At 38.0% G+C, this 18092-nt stretch overlaps 1 protein-coding gene across 1 annotated transcript in view; it reads left to right on the top strand.

Moving 5' to 3' along the window:
- Positions 1–18092, top strand: part of SLC2A13 (solute carrier family 2 member 13) — a 150140-nt gene that overhangs the window by 120454 nt on the left and 11594 nt on the right. The window contains exon 7 of the mRNA XM_064656298.1: positions 422–547. Coding sequence (XP_064512368.1) covers positions 422–547 — 126 coding nt within the window. The remainder of the gene's footprint in view (positions 1–421; positions 548–18092) is intronic.

Genomic DNA, 18092 nt, shown 5'->3' with positions numbered 1-18092 from the left:
AGTTGTGGATGCCCCATCCCTGGAAGTGTTCAAGACCAGGCTGGATAGGACTCTGAACAATGTGGTCTAGTGGCAGTGGGGTTAGAACTAGATGATCTTTAAGGTCACTTCCAACACAACCATTCTATGATGATTCTTCCTCTGCACCTCCAATCTGTCTTTTTTTAATTAAAGTTCATTCTGTGAGTGAATTATCCTAGACTCTCGTCAGGGACAAGGGACATCTGCAGTTGGACCACCAAATGTGTCACAGAAGAAGGTGAAAGCAATATGTGATAGTTTTTTGAGAAGTTCTGTTGTCTTGTCTTCAACACTGACAACTGAACTACCTGCATTACAAGACTGACTAGGAGATGCTTTTGTTTTTGACATGTGCAAATGAACGAAGTGTTGTTTAAGTATTTATTTCTTTCTCTTTCAGTTATTGTAATGGATGTATGTTAGATCCAGACTGTGGTCTCTGCTACAAATTGAATAAATCAAGCGTTGTTGAGTCCTCATGCATTCCTGTTGATAAAGATTCTACAATGAAAGCAGCTTGGGGCAGGTATGTCACTTTTCAAGATTTTTTGGTCTTGTGCTCTACAGAGAGTGCATTTTATGCTATTGATAACAACTTTGCTTTTACATAAAAAGTTACTCTTAGGATGTTCTGAAAGAAAAAAATAGTTTGGCATTGTCAAAAATGGGTGATTACTTTCTAACTGTTCTAAATAAAAGCCTTGACCCTGATGCATGCAGCCAGGTTGGTGTAGTCTGTCACTTAGGAATTATAGCAAAAGTACACTAACAATTAGGTAAATTACCTTTCCTTAATGTTTTCATTCCTTTGAGGTAGCATATTCACTAGTTACATACTTCAAGCTCTCTGAATTAATCTTCTTTTTAAACGCTTTAATTAAACCACACTTTTAATCTTGGCCTACTAAAGAAACCAATCAGCTCAGCTGAATAAACTAAAATGATCAAAATCTGAAAAGTTCAAATTGTCAGAAGCATGGGTTTTGGCCACAGATTTCTGTGTTTTTGTGTTTAAAAGCATTGTCATGCCATATGTTACACTTGGGCTGTAAAAACATGGGCATTCATAGGTAAGTCAAAATGCAACTGCAAAATACATCACACCTCTTTCTTAAGCAGCACAAAGATTCCCTGTGAAGTCACAGCAATCTTCAAGTTTTCTGAAGTACTGACTATTCTTAAGGAATGGCTTTATGAGTTGGAACACTGTCTTGTAAAGGCTTTATGAATACTTTAATAATGATTAGGGCTTGGATTAGAGTTTAGAATGGTTCAGAGCCACAAAGGAATTAGGTAATTACTTCTGATAAAACTACCTCCCCATAACTCATTTCAGCCACCCACACATCATGAACATACTTGGGAAATAGGCAAAGGTTTGTCTGGTGGTTTGGGTTTTGTTTTTTTTTAAATTTTTTTAACTTTCATATGTATTTCTCAGGAGTTAAAACCAAGTGCCTTAGTGGCAGTGAGTCATATTGGACAAAGGTGAAAGGTATGAAAATACCTACTAATTGTAGAATCATTAATTTAAAATTACTCTGAAATTGCCCTCCTTTTGATTTCAGTACCATTAAAATCTTATGCCTATTAATTCATTCCAGATGCAGAAAAGAGAAGCTTACATTTTTTGTCATCCGAATTTAAAAGTACTGTGATCATTTTGGGGCTATTACAGTTAATAAATAACAACGAATACTACAAAATCTCATCCAACTTATTTGTTCTGTGACTAATTTCAAGGGTGCATTATGTAACGTACCTTGCATACTGCCTGATATCCAAATATATTCTGCAGCACTTAGACTCTCATATTTGTAAGGTAACAGATGTCTTTTTGTATTCCAAGTAAACATTCATTTCCTATATGCTGTAGTTTGAAGTAACATGTTTGTAATTGGCCAAGTCATACTAGCACACAGGAAGACATATATGGAAACAAAAACCTGTTATAAATAGTTGATAGATAAAATCAAACTTTATTTAATTAGGCATTGTTACTGTATAACATAGAAAATGTGGGGATCAGCAGTCCTTTCATATTCATGATTCACTCTCACATAGCACTCTTTGCTAGACAGCCTATTGAGGTAAACTAGATAAGTAAGAGGAAATATTTCCTTTCCATATTGCAAAATGCAATATTTCCATTTTGTGCAAGAATTTTGTAGCATGAGGACACTGCTTAAAATCTTGCAAGAGAAAATGAAACTATTTTAAACTTGTTATATTGGTTGTCACTGGAGGGAAAGTCCTGCCTTAAGATAGAAAACCAATAAAATATCCACATTTCTTTTTTCAAATATTCATCCCCATTTCTAGTTCTTATTTAATTAATTTCTATCTCAGATGGCTCCTTCTGTGCTTTCCAAGCCCTGTGAAAGAGAGAAGCATTTTGCCTCCTCAACTCCTTCTCCTCCTCATCCTCACAGACACATGTATTTCTGCATATTAGCCCAGAAGGAATCGCCATAGGTTTTGATTTCCAAGGGTTCACATTCACACACCACCCCGCAGCTCCATTTCCTCAAATCCTGAGTCTGCTTTAAAGAAAAATCAGTCAAACAGAGCCATAGGATTTCCCTCCCAAGGAAGGAGATTGCTGCAGGGAAAACAGCATAGTTACGTCCCCACTTGTGTCTCAGAGCAGCTGGAGTCACCTGGATTTCTCTGGCAGCATAGGGAGAACAAGTGCCTGAGAGAAACTAACAGCACTGGTGAAGGAAATGGCAGCCCTTCCTTTCACAAAGTTACTTTGTCACAAACTAGACATACAGGGGCAGTTATTTTAAAAGTACATGGCATTTTTACGATCAGAAGGTGGTTCGATAACTTGAAAGATGATTTTGTGACCTGTGGACAGCTGATAACCATAACTATTACATGCAACCTCTTTGTAAGTCCTGTGTGTTCTGATGGCTTCAGGCCATTCAGTAATAGATGGATGGGTTTAAATGGCTTAAAACCTCCAGAGTTATGCTGGTCTCTTATGGCAAATTTATTTTGCCATTAATGATGCTCAGGAGAGAAGAAAGACCTGAGCAATTTGTTGGACCTCAGATGTCTGAGCATTGTCAGAAGCAGCAGCTCTCACTATGCTGCCTGATGTGGGAATTCAGAGAAACAGCTTCTCCTGGACTCGGGCTGACAGTGCTGTGCAGGGCATTTCTGCTGCTGTGATCACATTTTGTTTATGATTTTCCTGCTGGAAGGCTGGGAGCTGCAGCCATGGAGAGATGCCTGCAGTCACACCATACGATGTGTGTGCACCCACACAGCTCTGCAGCTGTCTGAACCTTGACTGTCCTGACACTTACTCAGGGGCTTGTCTATTCCTGATATGTAACCTACGAGCAAGGTGAGTGGTGCTTAGAGGCACCAACAAACAGAGAAGACCTTGTTATATATTTTTAAAGCTCTCTGCAGCCATGCAAGCTTACATAGAAAGCTCCTGTTTATAAATTTATAGCTTTGCACTGTTTTTCACAGTTGGTCCCAAGGTACTTCAGATATAGCAGGCAATGTTTTGACTGTTATCATAAAATATGTAATGTACTTTTATTTGCAAGATGTTTCCCCAGTGCCAGACAGGTGTACTCAACACCACCTCTGTGTTTATTGTTAATTGTATTTATTTGGTTACGGTAAGTTCTGAACATTGAGAAGTTCAGGGGAGGGGAGGGAAGAGAGCAGAGATTTCAGTCTCTTGTGGCTGCCAGCAAGGCTGTTTATGTTGCTGTGGTCGTCATAGAAACCCAGGAAGACAATTAAAGCATCCACATATTTTTCAAGAGGAATATAGTGTTTGGGTGCTTTTGAATATGGGGATCTCAGTGGCTGGCAGAGGCCCTGGGGGAGGGAGACTGCGTAAGAATAAATCTGACCGAGTCCAAGTCAGACCCTAAGCAGTCTGGGTGATGTGCAATGGGTGCACTTATAAGATCATACATGCAAGACAAGCAATAGAGATTTATCTTTTATTATTTAAGCAATTACATAAGCCTGACTGGCATTAGAATAACAGAGAGAGGACCGTCTTGCCCAGGGCACTGGCACAGGCAGGTGCTTTCCTGCCCTTGGTCTTACTGAACCAGTTAACATAACAGCTGTTGACACACAAACAGCTCTGCCCAGGGACACCTAAAGGATGATTTCAAGACTGTGAGCAAGAATATTCTTAAATTATTCACTTTGTAGTAAAACAAAAAGAGCTATGTCTCCTCTCTCAATGTGGTCTGAGGGTTCTGTGTTGGGACTCTGTTCTCCAAGATTTAGGGAAGTTTTGCACTTAGCAGTAACACAGAAAGGCTTGCAGTTCTGTTCTCTTCATGAACATTGAATTATAAAATCCCCATGAACGTAATAAAAAACATTATCTCACTTTTACAGATGGGGATGCAATGGGAAGGTTCCAAGAGGAAGCTCAGGTGACACAACAGAGATCATGGGCAGAGTCACTCTCTCAGCCAGGTTGGAATGTGGAGGTGATTGCTTTCAGAGCACAACCCAAAATCTAGGTTTTTTTCTGCACAATTACAGTTACTCCCACAGTACTCTCAGAATCCTTGAAACTTCTGTCCGTGTAATTGGAATAACCCTAAAGGTTGACCAAGAAACTTTAAATTGCATTAATATCCTTACAGTTGAAAGAATAACTGCTCAAGGAAAGGAGGTACTAACAGTGCCTTGACATGACATTAACCTTGACATGAGTGTGTTGTCAAGACGACAGCAGGCCCACAACTGTGAGCTGAAAGGCTCTCATGAGTAACTCTGAGCAATCTTCCTCTGGAGAGAAGGATGTTGATTTTATACAGTAAACAATTATGAAGAAATAATAACATCATCTAGAGATCAGAGACAAGCCTAGAAGCCATCTTGTCCACAAAATTAGCTGGCAGGTCTCCACAGTCTCTGAAGAAGGACGATTTGAAACAGAAATCTATAAAGGGAGAGAAACTGACTGATTTGCTTTCTTCAGCCATTTTTATTAACTTTGTTAGAGGAACATCTCCTTGCCACAGGAGTTTAATGCTTCATGGAGAATCCTGCTTTTGTCAATATGAAGAATCATTCCCCTCTGTCAGGGCAGTCAGTGCAAAGGCAAGAGTGCAAGAAGAGCTCTGTGTTTGGAAAACTCTTTGTTTTCCTCTGGCCAGTGCTCTTCTGAGCTTCTTCCTTCTATGTAAAATTAATGGCATGCTTACAGATGTTCAGTAATGCTACTATCTGTCACTGTGTGCCTGTTGCTCATATCTGTCAGTTTGCCAAGGAGTTCAGCTGTATCTTGGAAACCTGTTTTGGGGAAAAGTGGGTTTAAATTGCCTGGGCAGGAAGCAGGTCAGGCAGGCAGTCAAACCCTGTTTCCCAGATTCGGAATAGTTTTTCACCTCAGGAATGTGCCTGATGACTTTGGCATTTGAGCCTGGATGCTAACTAGATTCCACTGGTTAAAAAGAATAAAGTCATGGCAGTTCATTAGCTGGATTCTCATACAACAACCCGGTTTATGTCCAACAGGGGACATCCCAGTATCTGTCACAGCCTCAGGAGTATTCTGGGGAGCTTTACATTCATGCAGTGCTGCCTGTTGTCTAATGCATAGCAGATGAGATAGATCATGTTAAAATTATTAGAATACTTTTTCTTTGTAAGAATATTAGATTTTTCCGGAAATGTCAGATTGCTTTTCCTGCTTGTAAATAAAGACAGACATAAATAAGTTTATTACACTTGTTTTGCTAGTCACAGCATTATAAAGATGTTTTTGCAATGTGACAAGTACATTTGTAAAAGCTGATGTGACTGCTTTACTAATGCCAAAAGAATGTATGTGCATATTCACACATTTAAAGACTGAGAATCTGTTGTCAGTACGTAATGGAGAATGGCATTACAGGCCTTTACTGTTACCATGGAAAGACTAACAGTAGAGCAACCTTGCAAGAATTAAATACTTCTCTGTCTGTTGGTAGACTTCAGTTGTTTCGTCATGCAGGACGTATTGGTAGAAGATTTTATTGCTGAAAAGGTAATTTGTAATCTTTTTACAAGGATCTGTATTGAAAAATGCTGCTTAATTTGGCAGCAATTAGAGGAGAAACTAGTATTTCTCTTATTAAATCTTCGGATCAATAGATGAAGATTATACATACAATTACAGTGCTCACATTTGCCAAATAAAAAGGTAGTAGAGGGAGTAAATGATTCAGGAAAGTGGCAGGATCAATAGAATATTTACATCTGTGTGTATTTTGGCAGAACTCAGAAGAGTTTTTATTATGACCAGTAGCCTTAGAGAAATCTCTTGATGGACAATATGCTAAATGTTGACTAAATTGAAATATTCATCACTTCAGTAGGAACCAGAACATAGAATGGCCCCTCTTTGCTCCAGTATTGTTTAGGAAAGAAAACCAAAATATATGCAGTTTCAAATAGAATTAAATTCTGATTATCTTCCCCATGGCTAGTAAGTATGGAAACCTGGAGCAGCAGGACACAATCCTATTCATCCTGTTTGATTAGGAGTCTGTTCTTCAGCACAATACTATCCAATATGTATTAGTGAGGTGTGCAAAAACAGAAATGAAAGAAAGATCTGAAACTCATTACAGTCTTTGTCAGCCTAAACTCTAAGGCACAAGGTCTTTTCTGGGAGGAGGCTATTAGACAGGATAATCACAGGCTAATAGTGGCATATACTGGTGGCATAAAAGCTAGGGAGGTAGAAGAGTAACTTAAAAATGTCTAATTGTCTTATGCATATTTTAATGCCATCTCTGCTAACTTGTAAAAGTGAATAGGAAGAATAGAAGGATAAAGTAATGCAGAATATTGTGTCCTTGATCATAGATGGCCCTGTTTTTGGTGATGCAGGAGTAGGTAGCAAAATAAGTGCAATTTTAATATTGTATCTACATTTTGGGTCTAAAATTATGAGCAGAGCAATATGATAATCTAAACTGAAACTGTTTACATTCCTTTTGGATAATTACTTAGGAATTACTATTAATAGCTCTATCTCAGTACATCTACTCAACCAGTGTCAAATTCTGGATGCTTGAAAAGAAGGGCAAATATACTCCTCATAAGTCCTGTTATGAAGTGAATGTATTCTGACTGTGAAATGCCTAGTTTACATGCTGAAGACAGAATTTATTTGTTAGGGACACCCAGCACAAAACAGGGTTTTAAAGCAGGACTGGTTAGTTTGAAACATCATTTGTACATCTGTTCTCTACCTGTGGTCATTTTTATTGCACTTAGCTGCTAAACACTGCTTCTGGATCTTACTCCAAGTTACTATTCTGGTAGAGGATGGTGAGGAGACAGATGCTGACAGCCATTTGGGTTACTGGTTGCAACAACTACTTCAGATGCTATAACATTGGGGTAACTGGAATATAAAAGCTCAAGTGGACCTGGAGCTAAAACATTTTCAAATGCTGTTTTGTGTCTGTGAAAACTATGTTATTTAAATGGAAAAATGTTTGAGTCAGTGCTCTTCATTTTAAAAGTGGTCCAAAGAAGAAGATAATGTGGTGTTTAAAGTTTGCCTTTACATCCTGTTGAAGAAGCAAGCTTCTACTCATTTCGGTCATTCTCTGGTCAGCTGAAGGGGAACTAGAAGGAAAATACTCTTGTTTCCTGTTTAAAAAACATGTTTGCTTCAAGCTGACAAAGGAGATAGATAGGAAAGTGAAGGGGAAAAATGCCAATGTGTATGAGAGAATTGTCAGTCTCTTATCAGTGTGTGGATAATTCCTGCAGCTTTTCTCACTCTCTGTGTTATGAAATGTACATTAGAGAGTCTTAATTGCTCATAGGAGCCTGCTGCTAATTAGCTTCTTCAGCTGCTCATCTTTTTAGGGACAGATTGAAAGATGTCTGTGCCTCACCAAGGGGGTTCTCCTGGGGCGATTCTGCAGCCAGGGCAGAGCCCGGCCCTGGCGCTCTGCTCGTCTGAGGGGGTGGGAGAGAGAGGCAGAGGAGAGTGTGAGCATGCAGGGAGCTACTGCTGAGGATTTCCTCTTCTGCCTTGGAGCCAAACCAAAGGGAACTGACTCATATTTGGGAGCATGTGGATTTTTTTTCTGAGGGGAGAACTTCTGATAGTTTTTTCCCCACATTTATTCAGTTATAGACTGTGAAGTTTGGATTTAAATAAAAATCTTTAGTGAAAACTGTTTCAGTAGATTCCTTTAGGCTTTTATGCTATGAAATGGATTCACTAAAACGAAATGTTCTCTGTTTAGAGGGTGGGAAATATTTTTGAAAGATGCATGTGGTTAGGAAGTTTTATTGATAAAGAACCTTCAACAGGGTTGAACTCAGACCTCCATACAGCAGCTTGTATCTTTAACAGCATCCCTAATAACTTTATTCCATAATAAGTAATTCTTCAATAATCACATCATCTGATGCAGTAAAATTATGGTATCTTACCTTCTTAAAGAATTAAGTTTTTAGAGTATTTTTTCTCTTTGAGGGAAAATAAATCAACACATTTCTGCATTAGGACTGTTCAATTCATTTGATGAGTTTAATTCATAGAAATTATTGTGTGTGCAGTCTGCATGTGTGGTTCATTTCCTTGAGAATGGAGGCAGTAACATCAATCTCTCACCGGCACAAAATGAGCTGGAATTATCGATTCATTTGATTTAAAGTCGTGACCTTATTTTAATTCAGCTTGTTGGTTAGTACAGGCCAGGAAATGGGCAGTCTGATAGGTGGCAGGTGGTGCTTATCCACAGCAGCACTTTGGGCATTTCTTCTTGCTTGTAGGATGTATAGACCTTCTTTTGTCCCATAGCTTTCCACAGCTGCCTCGTTAGCTTTGCATAGATAATAATGAGTTGAGTTTGAGGTTTTGCATGATTATTTAGTTTTTGAGACCTGTGATTCAGATGATCTATATTCCCATTTAGCATATTGTCTTGGCAAAATAACTGCTGTTAAAAAGCATTTATCTATGTAAAACACTTTAGATGTCAGAGTCCATAGAAGGTAGATGATTTATTTGATTTCTGCTGGGTTCTACTGTCAGATCCCAGACTTTGAGTTGCATGTAACAATAAAGTCTTTGGTACCCAATCTTCATAAATTTTGTGTACTCGAGATAGTGTTTCCACTTATCATTTTTATATTTTATGAAATTCATTAGATTTGGCATATGTATTGCACCTGCATGCACAAACCAAAGCAGAGTAACAGTCTATGCTAAGTGCTCGCTCTCACAAATCAAGCATGAAATAATTATCTTGTTATAAGTGGTCTTAGAGCCTTGGGGCTGTATTTTCAGTTACATTAATGATTTCCAGTGAATTTTAAGGCTGACAGCAGAGGAGTCATTCTTTGGATAGCTCTGTTGGATGATTTAATTCAGAGCCTCCCCAGTACTGCAGGGATTGACAGGGATGCAGTGCTTCATTCCCCTTCTGAAACACCAGTTTCTCTGAGGTTTTTAGGGCAGAGCTATTGCCACCTACTGGAATCAGGGAAAATTCTTTTTAAATGGTACTGTTCCGTCGTCTATTTGAAACAATGAATGCAAGATCTCAAATACAGTCTGGTTAGATTTCAGTTGTGATGGCAGACAGTTGCTTGCAGTAGTTAAAATGTAATATTTGTATCTAGATTGCTGTTACAGAAAATGAATGTTACTCAGATGGAAGGTTAAGTTGGTCAAAATGTTATTGCTAGAACTATTGAAACATAAACTTTATATGTGTGTCAATAACTAGAAATTAATTGGAGCAGGAAAGTGCTGAAAATACATGCTAATCCATGTAATATTGATCTCTATTTTAAACTCCTTGTCCTTATGGGGTTTTTTTGTCTCAGATTCAACAAAAAAAGAAAATTCATAAAATAATTTTTCCCCCCACTCCTTTCCTTTTATTTCAGTAAAAATTTCCAAAGGATTGATACACTATTCTCTCTTCACTTCCCATTGAAATATGTGGTTGATTGGGATTTTAAGGTTTTAACAGCTCTGTGGAAAGTTGTTTCTGCACAGTGATGGTTTGGCAGACTGTGTGAGGCACAGGGTCTGCTGCCTGGAATAAGCAATAAACTAGCTGTAAAACCTCAGCAGTGCCTGGGCTGTGCTGTAATTGTGTCACCATATGTGGTTTGATTTTGGGGTTTGGGTGGGATTTGCTTTGCTTTTCTAAATTGAACTATAAAATCTCGCCATTCTCCCTTAACTTCATATACCAACTTTCAACATGAAAGTACAGTTTTACAGTACCTTTGTATGTATAAAATTTTGGGGTAATTGAAAGCAATACTTTTTTGTCTTTCTTTATTGTTTTCTGAAGTATTTGGAAGCATTAAGGAAAAAAAAGATTGTAACACTGAAATAGAGCTTATTTCATTTGGAGGGTGAACTTCTGGTGAATATTTCTTCTAAGTTACTTTCATACTAAGTTACAACAACAATCTTGCTTTCTATGTCTTTGGTCTTTTTTTAACATGATCTTAGAAATACTTTTGGCAACTGTAACTCAAGTGATGTTTTTGAGATGCTGATGACATTCCTTTGACACTACTACTGACACATGGTGAACAGCACAAGTGTCAATAAAGGTTACTTGTAAGTGTAAGTAAGAATAGAAAGTCTGGATGGAATTTGTTTAAATCAACTTCAGATGTCTAAAATTTGACCTTGAGCTGTCTTGTAGTTCCTTGGCTAATGGAGTGAAAGATGCTCCATTTTGTTCCTTTGCAGCTGGTCTTTGCCTGTAGTTTATAGAATAAACTTTCTTATGGCATGCCAGCAATTCTTGCATGCTGTTCTGTTAATAATTCTTTAATTAATATTAAAATATTATGCTTATTATAATTGAGCTCTACACTTGGCCCTTTCCACCAGTATTCCTTGAGGTGATCTGTCTTTATACACCACATGAAAGAGCTGTCTCCTGGGAGAATGGATACTTCTACAATAACTAGGCAGCTGGTTGATATTCCTGTTATAACAAAAAGAACTTTAGAAATTATAATTATTAAGTAAGTGAAATTTAAAACAGGTGAAAAAACAAATGAGATTAAACATCAGGTAGAGATTTATTTTATGGTAAACCTGCATAAAATTCTAAAATGCTGCATTTGACATCATAATCTTCAGACAGTTTATTTCAGTAATTCAATTACTGAGTATTCATGCTGCAAGGAGATACAATCAGAGAGACTAAATGCTTTTAAATCTGGAAAGAGAAGCTAGAAATTCTTCAGTTCGATTGCCCCAGTTCTGTCAGTAATTTGATTGCAGTCTGGTGCTCCATGCATAAGCTCCTAAACATGTCAGAGTAGGGATGACCCAGAACTTCCACCAAAAACCCCAGAAGCAGCAGAACCACTGCAGTTCAAAGACCAGGAGTGCAGAGATACAGAGAGGGGTTTGAACTCAAATTAAATAGTTTGTATGCTGGTCTGTCATGGATGTTCAATGCCAGTCTGTCTTTAAAAAAAATACTTCAATGCATTTTTGTCCTGAAAGAGCTCAAACAGAATGAAGCCTGCCTTGCCTGCAGGCAGTAATAGAGAGTGACCAAATCTGTCTGGTTTTTTGCTGGAGAGCCTTGTACAGCACAAGTGAGCTCCAGGAGCCCCCAGGCTGACTGATAGCCACTTTCCAGTTAGCACTCATCACTGAGATTCCCCAAAGGTTTATCTGTCAGAAGAAATGCCCAAATCATTAATGCACACTCCCTCCTTTCAGAGAAATAAGGGAAGCCAACAGTGACTGGATGAAGCCAGACTGGATGCACATGCTCACTGCTGCTACTGGTTGTTCCAGATTTTCAAAATGTTCTGTGGTTATTTCTGTATAACCACAGAAAAGCCACTAAACAATCTTTAAGGCACATTCTGGGGTCACAGGAAGTCCACACGTCCTTCTCAACCACGATGACTGCCAGGAGAGAAATAATAACTCATTCTGTTTCCAGATTGCCTCTGCCCTACCTTTTTGCTGGTTGTCGTGTGGAGAGACCTTTGTGCTCATGTTGTTTAAAATTTGTGAAATGGCATCTATTCCTCAAGCAATTAAATATTCCCAGATGTCACTTCTTACAAGGGTTTGCCTTGTGCCTGTGCCCATGGTGTGGCATGAGATGCTTCTTTTCAGTTTGTACTTGACTGCTTTGAACATGATTAAATGGAGGCTTTGTGGCAGCTGCCAAGGCAGTGGGAGCAGTAATTCTCATATGTCAGTGGCCACTGTGCGTGCAAGTCACATCACTGAGCCACAGCCCCATCACACACATCATGTCTCCATCCAGACCTGCATGTGAGTACATGATACTGTTGTAGCACCCAAGTTGTGGGTCTTGCCCTCTACCACATCATGGCTGTTTTTCCACTCCATCTGGTAGAATGTAGTGGTTTTCTTATATTTTTTGATATTACTTTCGTACTAAAATATCTACTGATCATGAAAAAGCTTCAAAATGCTGGGCAGTATCACCTGCATTATATTTACTCAAATTTCTAAACATTTTTAAGTTCTTCAAGAGTTGATAATACTTGAAAGAAAGAAGTAGTGAGAACTGCAGCATTTAACTGAAATTTTTCAATACGAGAATTAGGACTGAACTAACTATTTCTCCATCTCTTACTGGATCTTTTTGCAAGGATTGGCTGAGACTTTTTAAATACAGCACTGAAATCCGGGAGGCTTCCTGGCTTGCTGAGGGCACTCCTCTGGAGCCCGCCTCTTTATAAAGCGTTTATAAAGTGGTTGGAGTTCTCATGCACATCAGTATTTGGAAGCTGCAAGAAATAGTAAAATTTGTCTTGAAAGAGGAACAAAAAAGGTAAAAGATTTAGGGTTAGTAAAGTTGTTCAAGGACATGAACAAAGTTTTGTGGTGAGAGGTGAAGTTTCAGTGCACCACTGGACTCAACCACTTGTAGAGGCACAAACTTTAGCAACAGGATATGCTGAAGGGACAAATCTAAGATTTATATGCTTACTAAGAGTATTTCAGTAAGGTCTGTCAGATAGTTTAGCTCTTGTGATACACTCTGTGGTTATTTTTAATTTTTTGAGATCAGGGTTTGTATTCTGCTGATGAAAAAGCAGGAAAAGGTCTTATAAAGTACACAGATCTAACTTGTCTGTAAACCACTGGAGTTTGTCCTTGAGAGGGGGGAAAAGTGCAGAAATCTTATATTGTCTGCTGTTGCCTTCTGAGCCTTACCCGAAATGATTCACTCTTTCATTGCTGCTTTTGCATACACTTTTTTAGCTTGTAAATACACAGAATAATCTTTAAAGTTGCAAAAATATATTCTTGTGTCTTCTCATGAAAACATTTAGCAGTTGTGGGCTTTGCTTCTCCTTTAACATTACCTTGCTGTAACTTTAACCTTGTATGATGCCTAGTTTCAGTGAAGCCTTCTCTGATATTTTTGAGAAATATTTTCTGCCACTAAATAACAACATATCAAGCTAATAAGTGAGTCATACTTTAATTTGAGAAAAAAATCACTGTCTCTACTAAAAAGTGGTACCTTTAAACTCTTTACTCAGTTTCATGAAGAATCTCTCCAGAAATAATTACCAGATTGTACTCTTGTTTATTTATTGTATACACTGGTATTTGATTCTCCATCTTGTAATTACTGTTCACTGCTGTCAGTGTTGCTGAATTTTATAGTTACAAACCTTAAAGTAGTCTTCTGGGTATACATAATAAACACATTTTTTTCATGGCTTCTTAGCTGGAGAATACCTCATTTTTACAGTTACGATTTCAACCTGTCAGCCCCTTAGCTGGTGTTAACCAAATTATCTTCTGCCAGCTGTTTGTTGAGTATAGTCTTAGATTTGGATATAAATGGATACAGATGGGACCTCTATGCACTCAGTTTGTGAAGTAACATATTTAGATATTTGAGGATTTAATTGAATTTATTTTTATAAGGTACTAATATTGTTTAAATATATACATAAAAATATTTTGAAATCCTTTCCCAGAAAACAATGCAAAAAGATTTTTTTTTTAACAAAACTAAACCACAATATTTATGACCTTTCTGTTCCTTTCTTTTTGTCTTCTGTTCCATGTCTGTTGAAAATCGGAGCAGTTTTGATGTATTTCACTAAAAAATGAAAGAAATAAGCCATATTCCTTCATTTGTTTTCCCTCAGCTGAACAGCTAATTTTGTACCTGAAAGTGTCCAATGTTGAAAAGAAACACAAAATACCATGTTTTGAAACTGTGACCTGTTATCTGGTGATTGAAGTACTTAAAATGTAGTTAAAATGATCATAGGCAGAAATGCTTGAGGGACAGTGACATTCAGCTAAGATGCTTATGCTAAAACCTAATTAAGATTTTGCATTTTGATCAGGTTTTAATTTGAATTCTGCCCATTAAAATTCTGTACGTATGACTGCTGTGATTAAAATTCTGTACATATTTGTTAAGTGAACAGTTGATTATGTTTCATAGTTGTATGACCTTTCACAAGTTTATGCACTGTTAATATAATACTTGAATTATTTATTATTATGAAATCATACAATTTAATTATTGCTAGTTAATCTTAATTTATACTGGGGTAAACCAAGTGTGTCCAGTCAGGATCAGAATTTGGACTAGAAAAGGGCATTCTGTAGAGCACAGAGACATCAGATGTTTCCTGATACTTTTAACATCTGATACTTTGGAAGAGTAGGAAAAAGCTTGGAAAGAAAAATAAGTCAATCTCTGTGTAGTGTGATTAAGATAATTGTGTCTCCTATAACAAAAAAACAGGTATATACTTATTTCTGCTCCCAGTTTTTAGATGTGCTGTAGCTGGGATTGGTGTACGTGTATATCTAATGAGTGCTGTCAGCTGTTGTGAAATCTGAGATGGTTGGGCTCTAACACTAGGTATAAACATTACTCTTCATTTTCCTGTTCAAGTACATTTCTCAAGGTAAGGAGTGCATGAAAGATGATGAGAGAAGCCTGTTGGATGGTGTTCTGACAGTAGCAGAGATTTGTCTCTCTCCTTTCTTTGTAGATATGATGAAAAATGAAGCTTGAAACACTTGGGGTGTGACAGCAAAATGGGAAACTGTAGGCCATGGCCTGGAGGTGGCCATTTCCAAGCAGGGCTTGGAAAGCGCTAGTGTAGGTGTCCACCCTTCAGAATCCACTAATATGTGGTTACGAAAGTACTGAAATATCCATATCAGCAAACAGTTGAGAACCCCTTTGATGTGATTAATTTTGGAGAACTATTTGTCTTGGGGAAAAATTGCTCCTGTTTTCAGTCTGTTGATCAGTTTGTTCAGATTGAATAGCAGCTCCAGCAATCTATTTATTGGGCAAATTCAGATGCAGTTGCAAAGATGAAATTTCTCAGCCTGGGAAAATGCAAGTGTTTGAATTCAAACTCACTAAAGATTTTTAGCTAAGTAAATAATATTAAAAAATGATGTTCATCTGTGACCAGATGGCTGGAACAGACATAAACCAGAAGAGTGTATTAAGTCTCGTGCAGTTGTGTGTTCTGATGTGACCGAGAATCGTGGAATCGCTTAGGTCGGAAAAGACCCTTTAGATCATCAAGTCTGTAGTTATAACAGATAGATCCTGTAGCAGGGGGGATCAGCATGATAAAGACTGTTTTTCATCTGCTGAGGTGCAATTTGTGTTCTTGCTGTGAACTAAACTATTTTTCCAAGCTTTTGAAGCATGTGCTAATATTTTAAAAATTCTTTGCCACCTATAGCAAAAGCTTCAATGAGTGTCCAAAACTCTGCTGGTGTTTTTATGCAATGAAGGTTAAGCAGTGTCTAGCTGAACCCCATGACATTTTATGGGAATGGTTTTTTAAGGCTGCATCTGCTTGTTCTTTTCTTCTTTCTTGTATGGTTTTTTTTTCAATGCCATCATCTGCTGTAAGAAGCTTCATCTGCGTATTTTTAGCAACATCTGGTTTAATGGATGAATTATTTCTCTTTGTAAACTACAGAATCAGAGTGATAAATGCAAACTTCTCCAGAGATGCATGGAGCTTCTGAGGCACAGAAGCCAGTATCTAGGGAACTGTGAAAAAGCTTAGGAATTATTGATTCAGACACTAGTCAGGTTTAAATTAATCTTATTGCCTTAAGGTCAAGAGTTGCAGTTCACTTGATACTTTAGATAGCATCTTACCATGTGTATATATAAAAATTAAGCACTTAAGGAGGGATTTTTCTTTAAATCAGAATATGCTGATTTGTAGTGAATCTATACCTTATGATTTCACTAGTTTCTATGGGTTGTGCTAATGTAACTATTTTAGGTGTATATGGGTGGATTAGAGAGGCCACTTGATGGACAGGGTAGAGGCGGTTTCCAAAGTTCTCCTTAGTTACATGTCTGACTACCACTAAGTTATTATACAGTTCATCTGGTACCTTGCTAAATTCTGTCCTCTAAGTAATTTAAAGATAGATAGAGGTTTGTTCAGACAAGTAAATGTCTTTAGCAGAAGAATTGAGGCTTGAAGTTATGAGACGTAACCCAAATGTTAAGGTCCAGATTCTTCCACCGGATGAGTAATTGTTTGTGGATAAATAACTTTAGTTGTTCCCACAACTAAAGGAACAAGTTGTTCCCACTTCTACAGAAACCTTCCTCAGTCCAAACAGTAGCTACTCTAAATTAAGTCTCTTTGGTCCTCTGTTCTTTCCATGACAGACTTCAGATGAAAACATGAGTCAATAAACTTGGCATAAATTTATATTGTTCAGTGGATTGGCATAATATAAAAGTCAGCACTGTACACAGGAGACTTTAAAAATCTCCTTAAAGGAGTTTTTTTCTAAATCCAATATATTTGTGTTACACTGGAGAATAAGTTGACAAATTGTAGATTACCATCATCTTGATAACCCAGGCACAAAAGTCTGGCATAAGAGCAGTCCTTGAGTAGTTTTACTCTTGTCAGAACAAAGAGATGAGGGATTAGTGAAACTGTGAAGTAGCTCTCAAATCTTTCAGTGCCATCAGCACCTGATGTCAAAGTTCATCTCAGAGCAGAATGTGTAATTTTGAAATATGTGTGTTTTAACAAGCATTTTAGGGAGATGAATGATCACATTAGTGATTTTCTTCAGAAGTAATTTCCTTAGCCTGACTTGATTTGAATTTTGACCTTTTAAGACTTGATCTAAATCCATTTAAGATGCTTCTGAAGGGCTTAAAAGACAACGAGAAGTCAACAACTTTCATATTAAAATTATTTGAACTGTTCAGAATGAAACATTTAATTCTCACAGAAGCCATATCTTTAGGGCTACACAGTCCTCACTCTACAGCAAAGCTAATGGAAATTGGAGAGAAAAATCAAATTGGTCTCTGTCTTGTGCCTGTGCTCTGTCATACACAGCCATTTCCTGTGTTGTGGTTCTCAGTGTTGCACTTTAGAATTATTGTACAACCAAATTGGCTCAAGTATGAGGAAAATTTATATTGATTATCAAGGAAATGAGTATTACCCAGCATATTGTATATACAAATTCTTTGCACTGGTACCTGACTGTATCATTACACTTGTAGGCTGTTTACAGGGAATTGGCTGAATGGTTGTACTCAGAGTATTGCAGTCACCAGCTTAATGACCAAGTGAACACCAGTGACAAGCCATAGGGGTCAGCACTGGAACTGATGCTGTTTAAGATCTTTGTTGGCAACATGGAAAGTGGTATGGAGTGCTCCCTCAGCAAGTTTGCTGACAACACCGAGCTGTATGGTGCTGTCGACACACTGGAGAGAAGAAATGGCATCCAGAGGGACCTTGACAGGCTTTAGGGGTGAGCCCATGTGTTAAACAAAGCCAAGTGCTAGGTCCTGCATGTGGGTCAGGACGATCCCAAGCACAAATATACAGGCAGGGCAGAGAAAAGATCAAGAGCAGCCCTGAGGACAAGGGCTGGGGGGTGTTGATTCACAAGAAGCTCAATGTGACTTAGCAATGTGCAGTCGCAGCCCAGAAAGCCAACCATGTCCTGGGCTGCATCAAAAGAAGTGTGACCAGCAGGTCGAGAGAGGGGATTCTGCCCCTCTGCT

Source organism: Pseudopipra pipra, chromosome 5 (genome assembly GCF_036250125.1).
Source record: "Pseudopipra pipra isolate bDixPip1 chromosome 5, bDixPip1.hap1, whole genome shotgun sequence".
NCBI classification, from domain to species: Eukaryota; Metazoa; Chordata; class Aves; order Passeriformes; family Pipridae; genus Pseudopipra; species Pseudopipra pipra.
The sequence above is the reverse complement of the archived record's forward strand: the minus strand, read 5'-3'. Positions and strand labels throughout refer to the sequence as shown.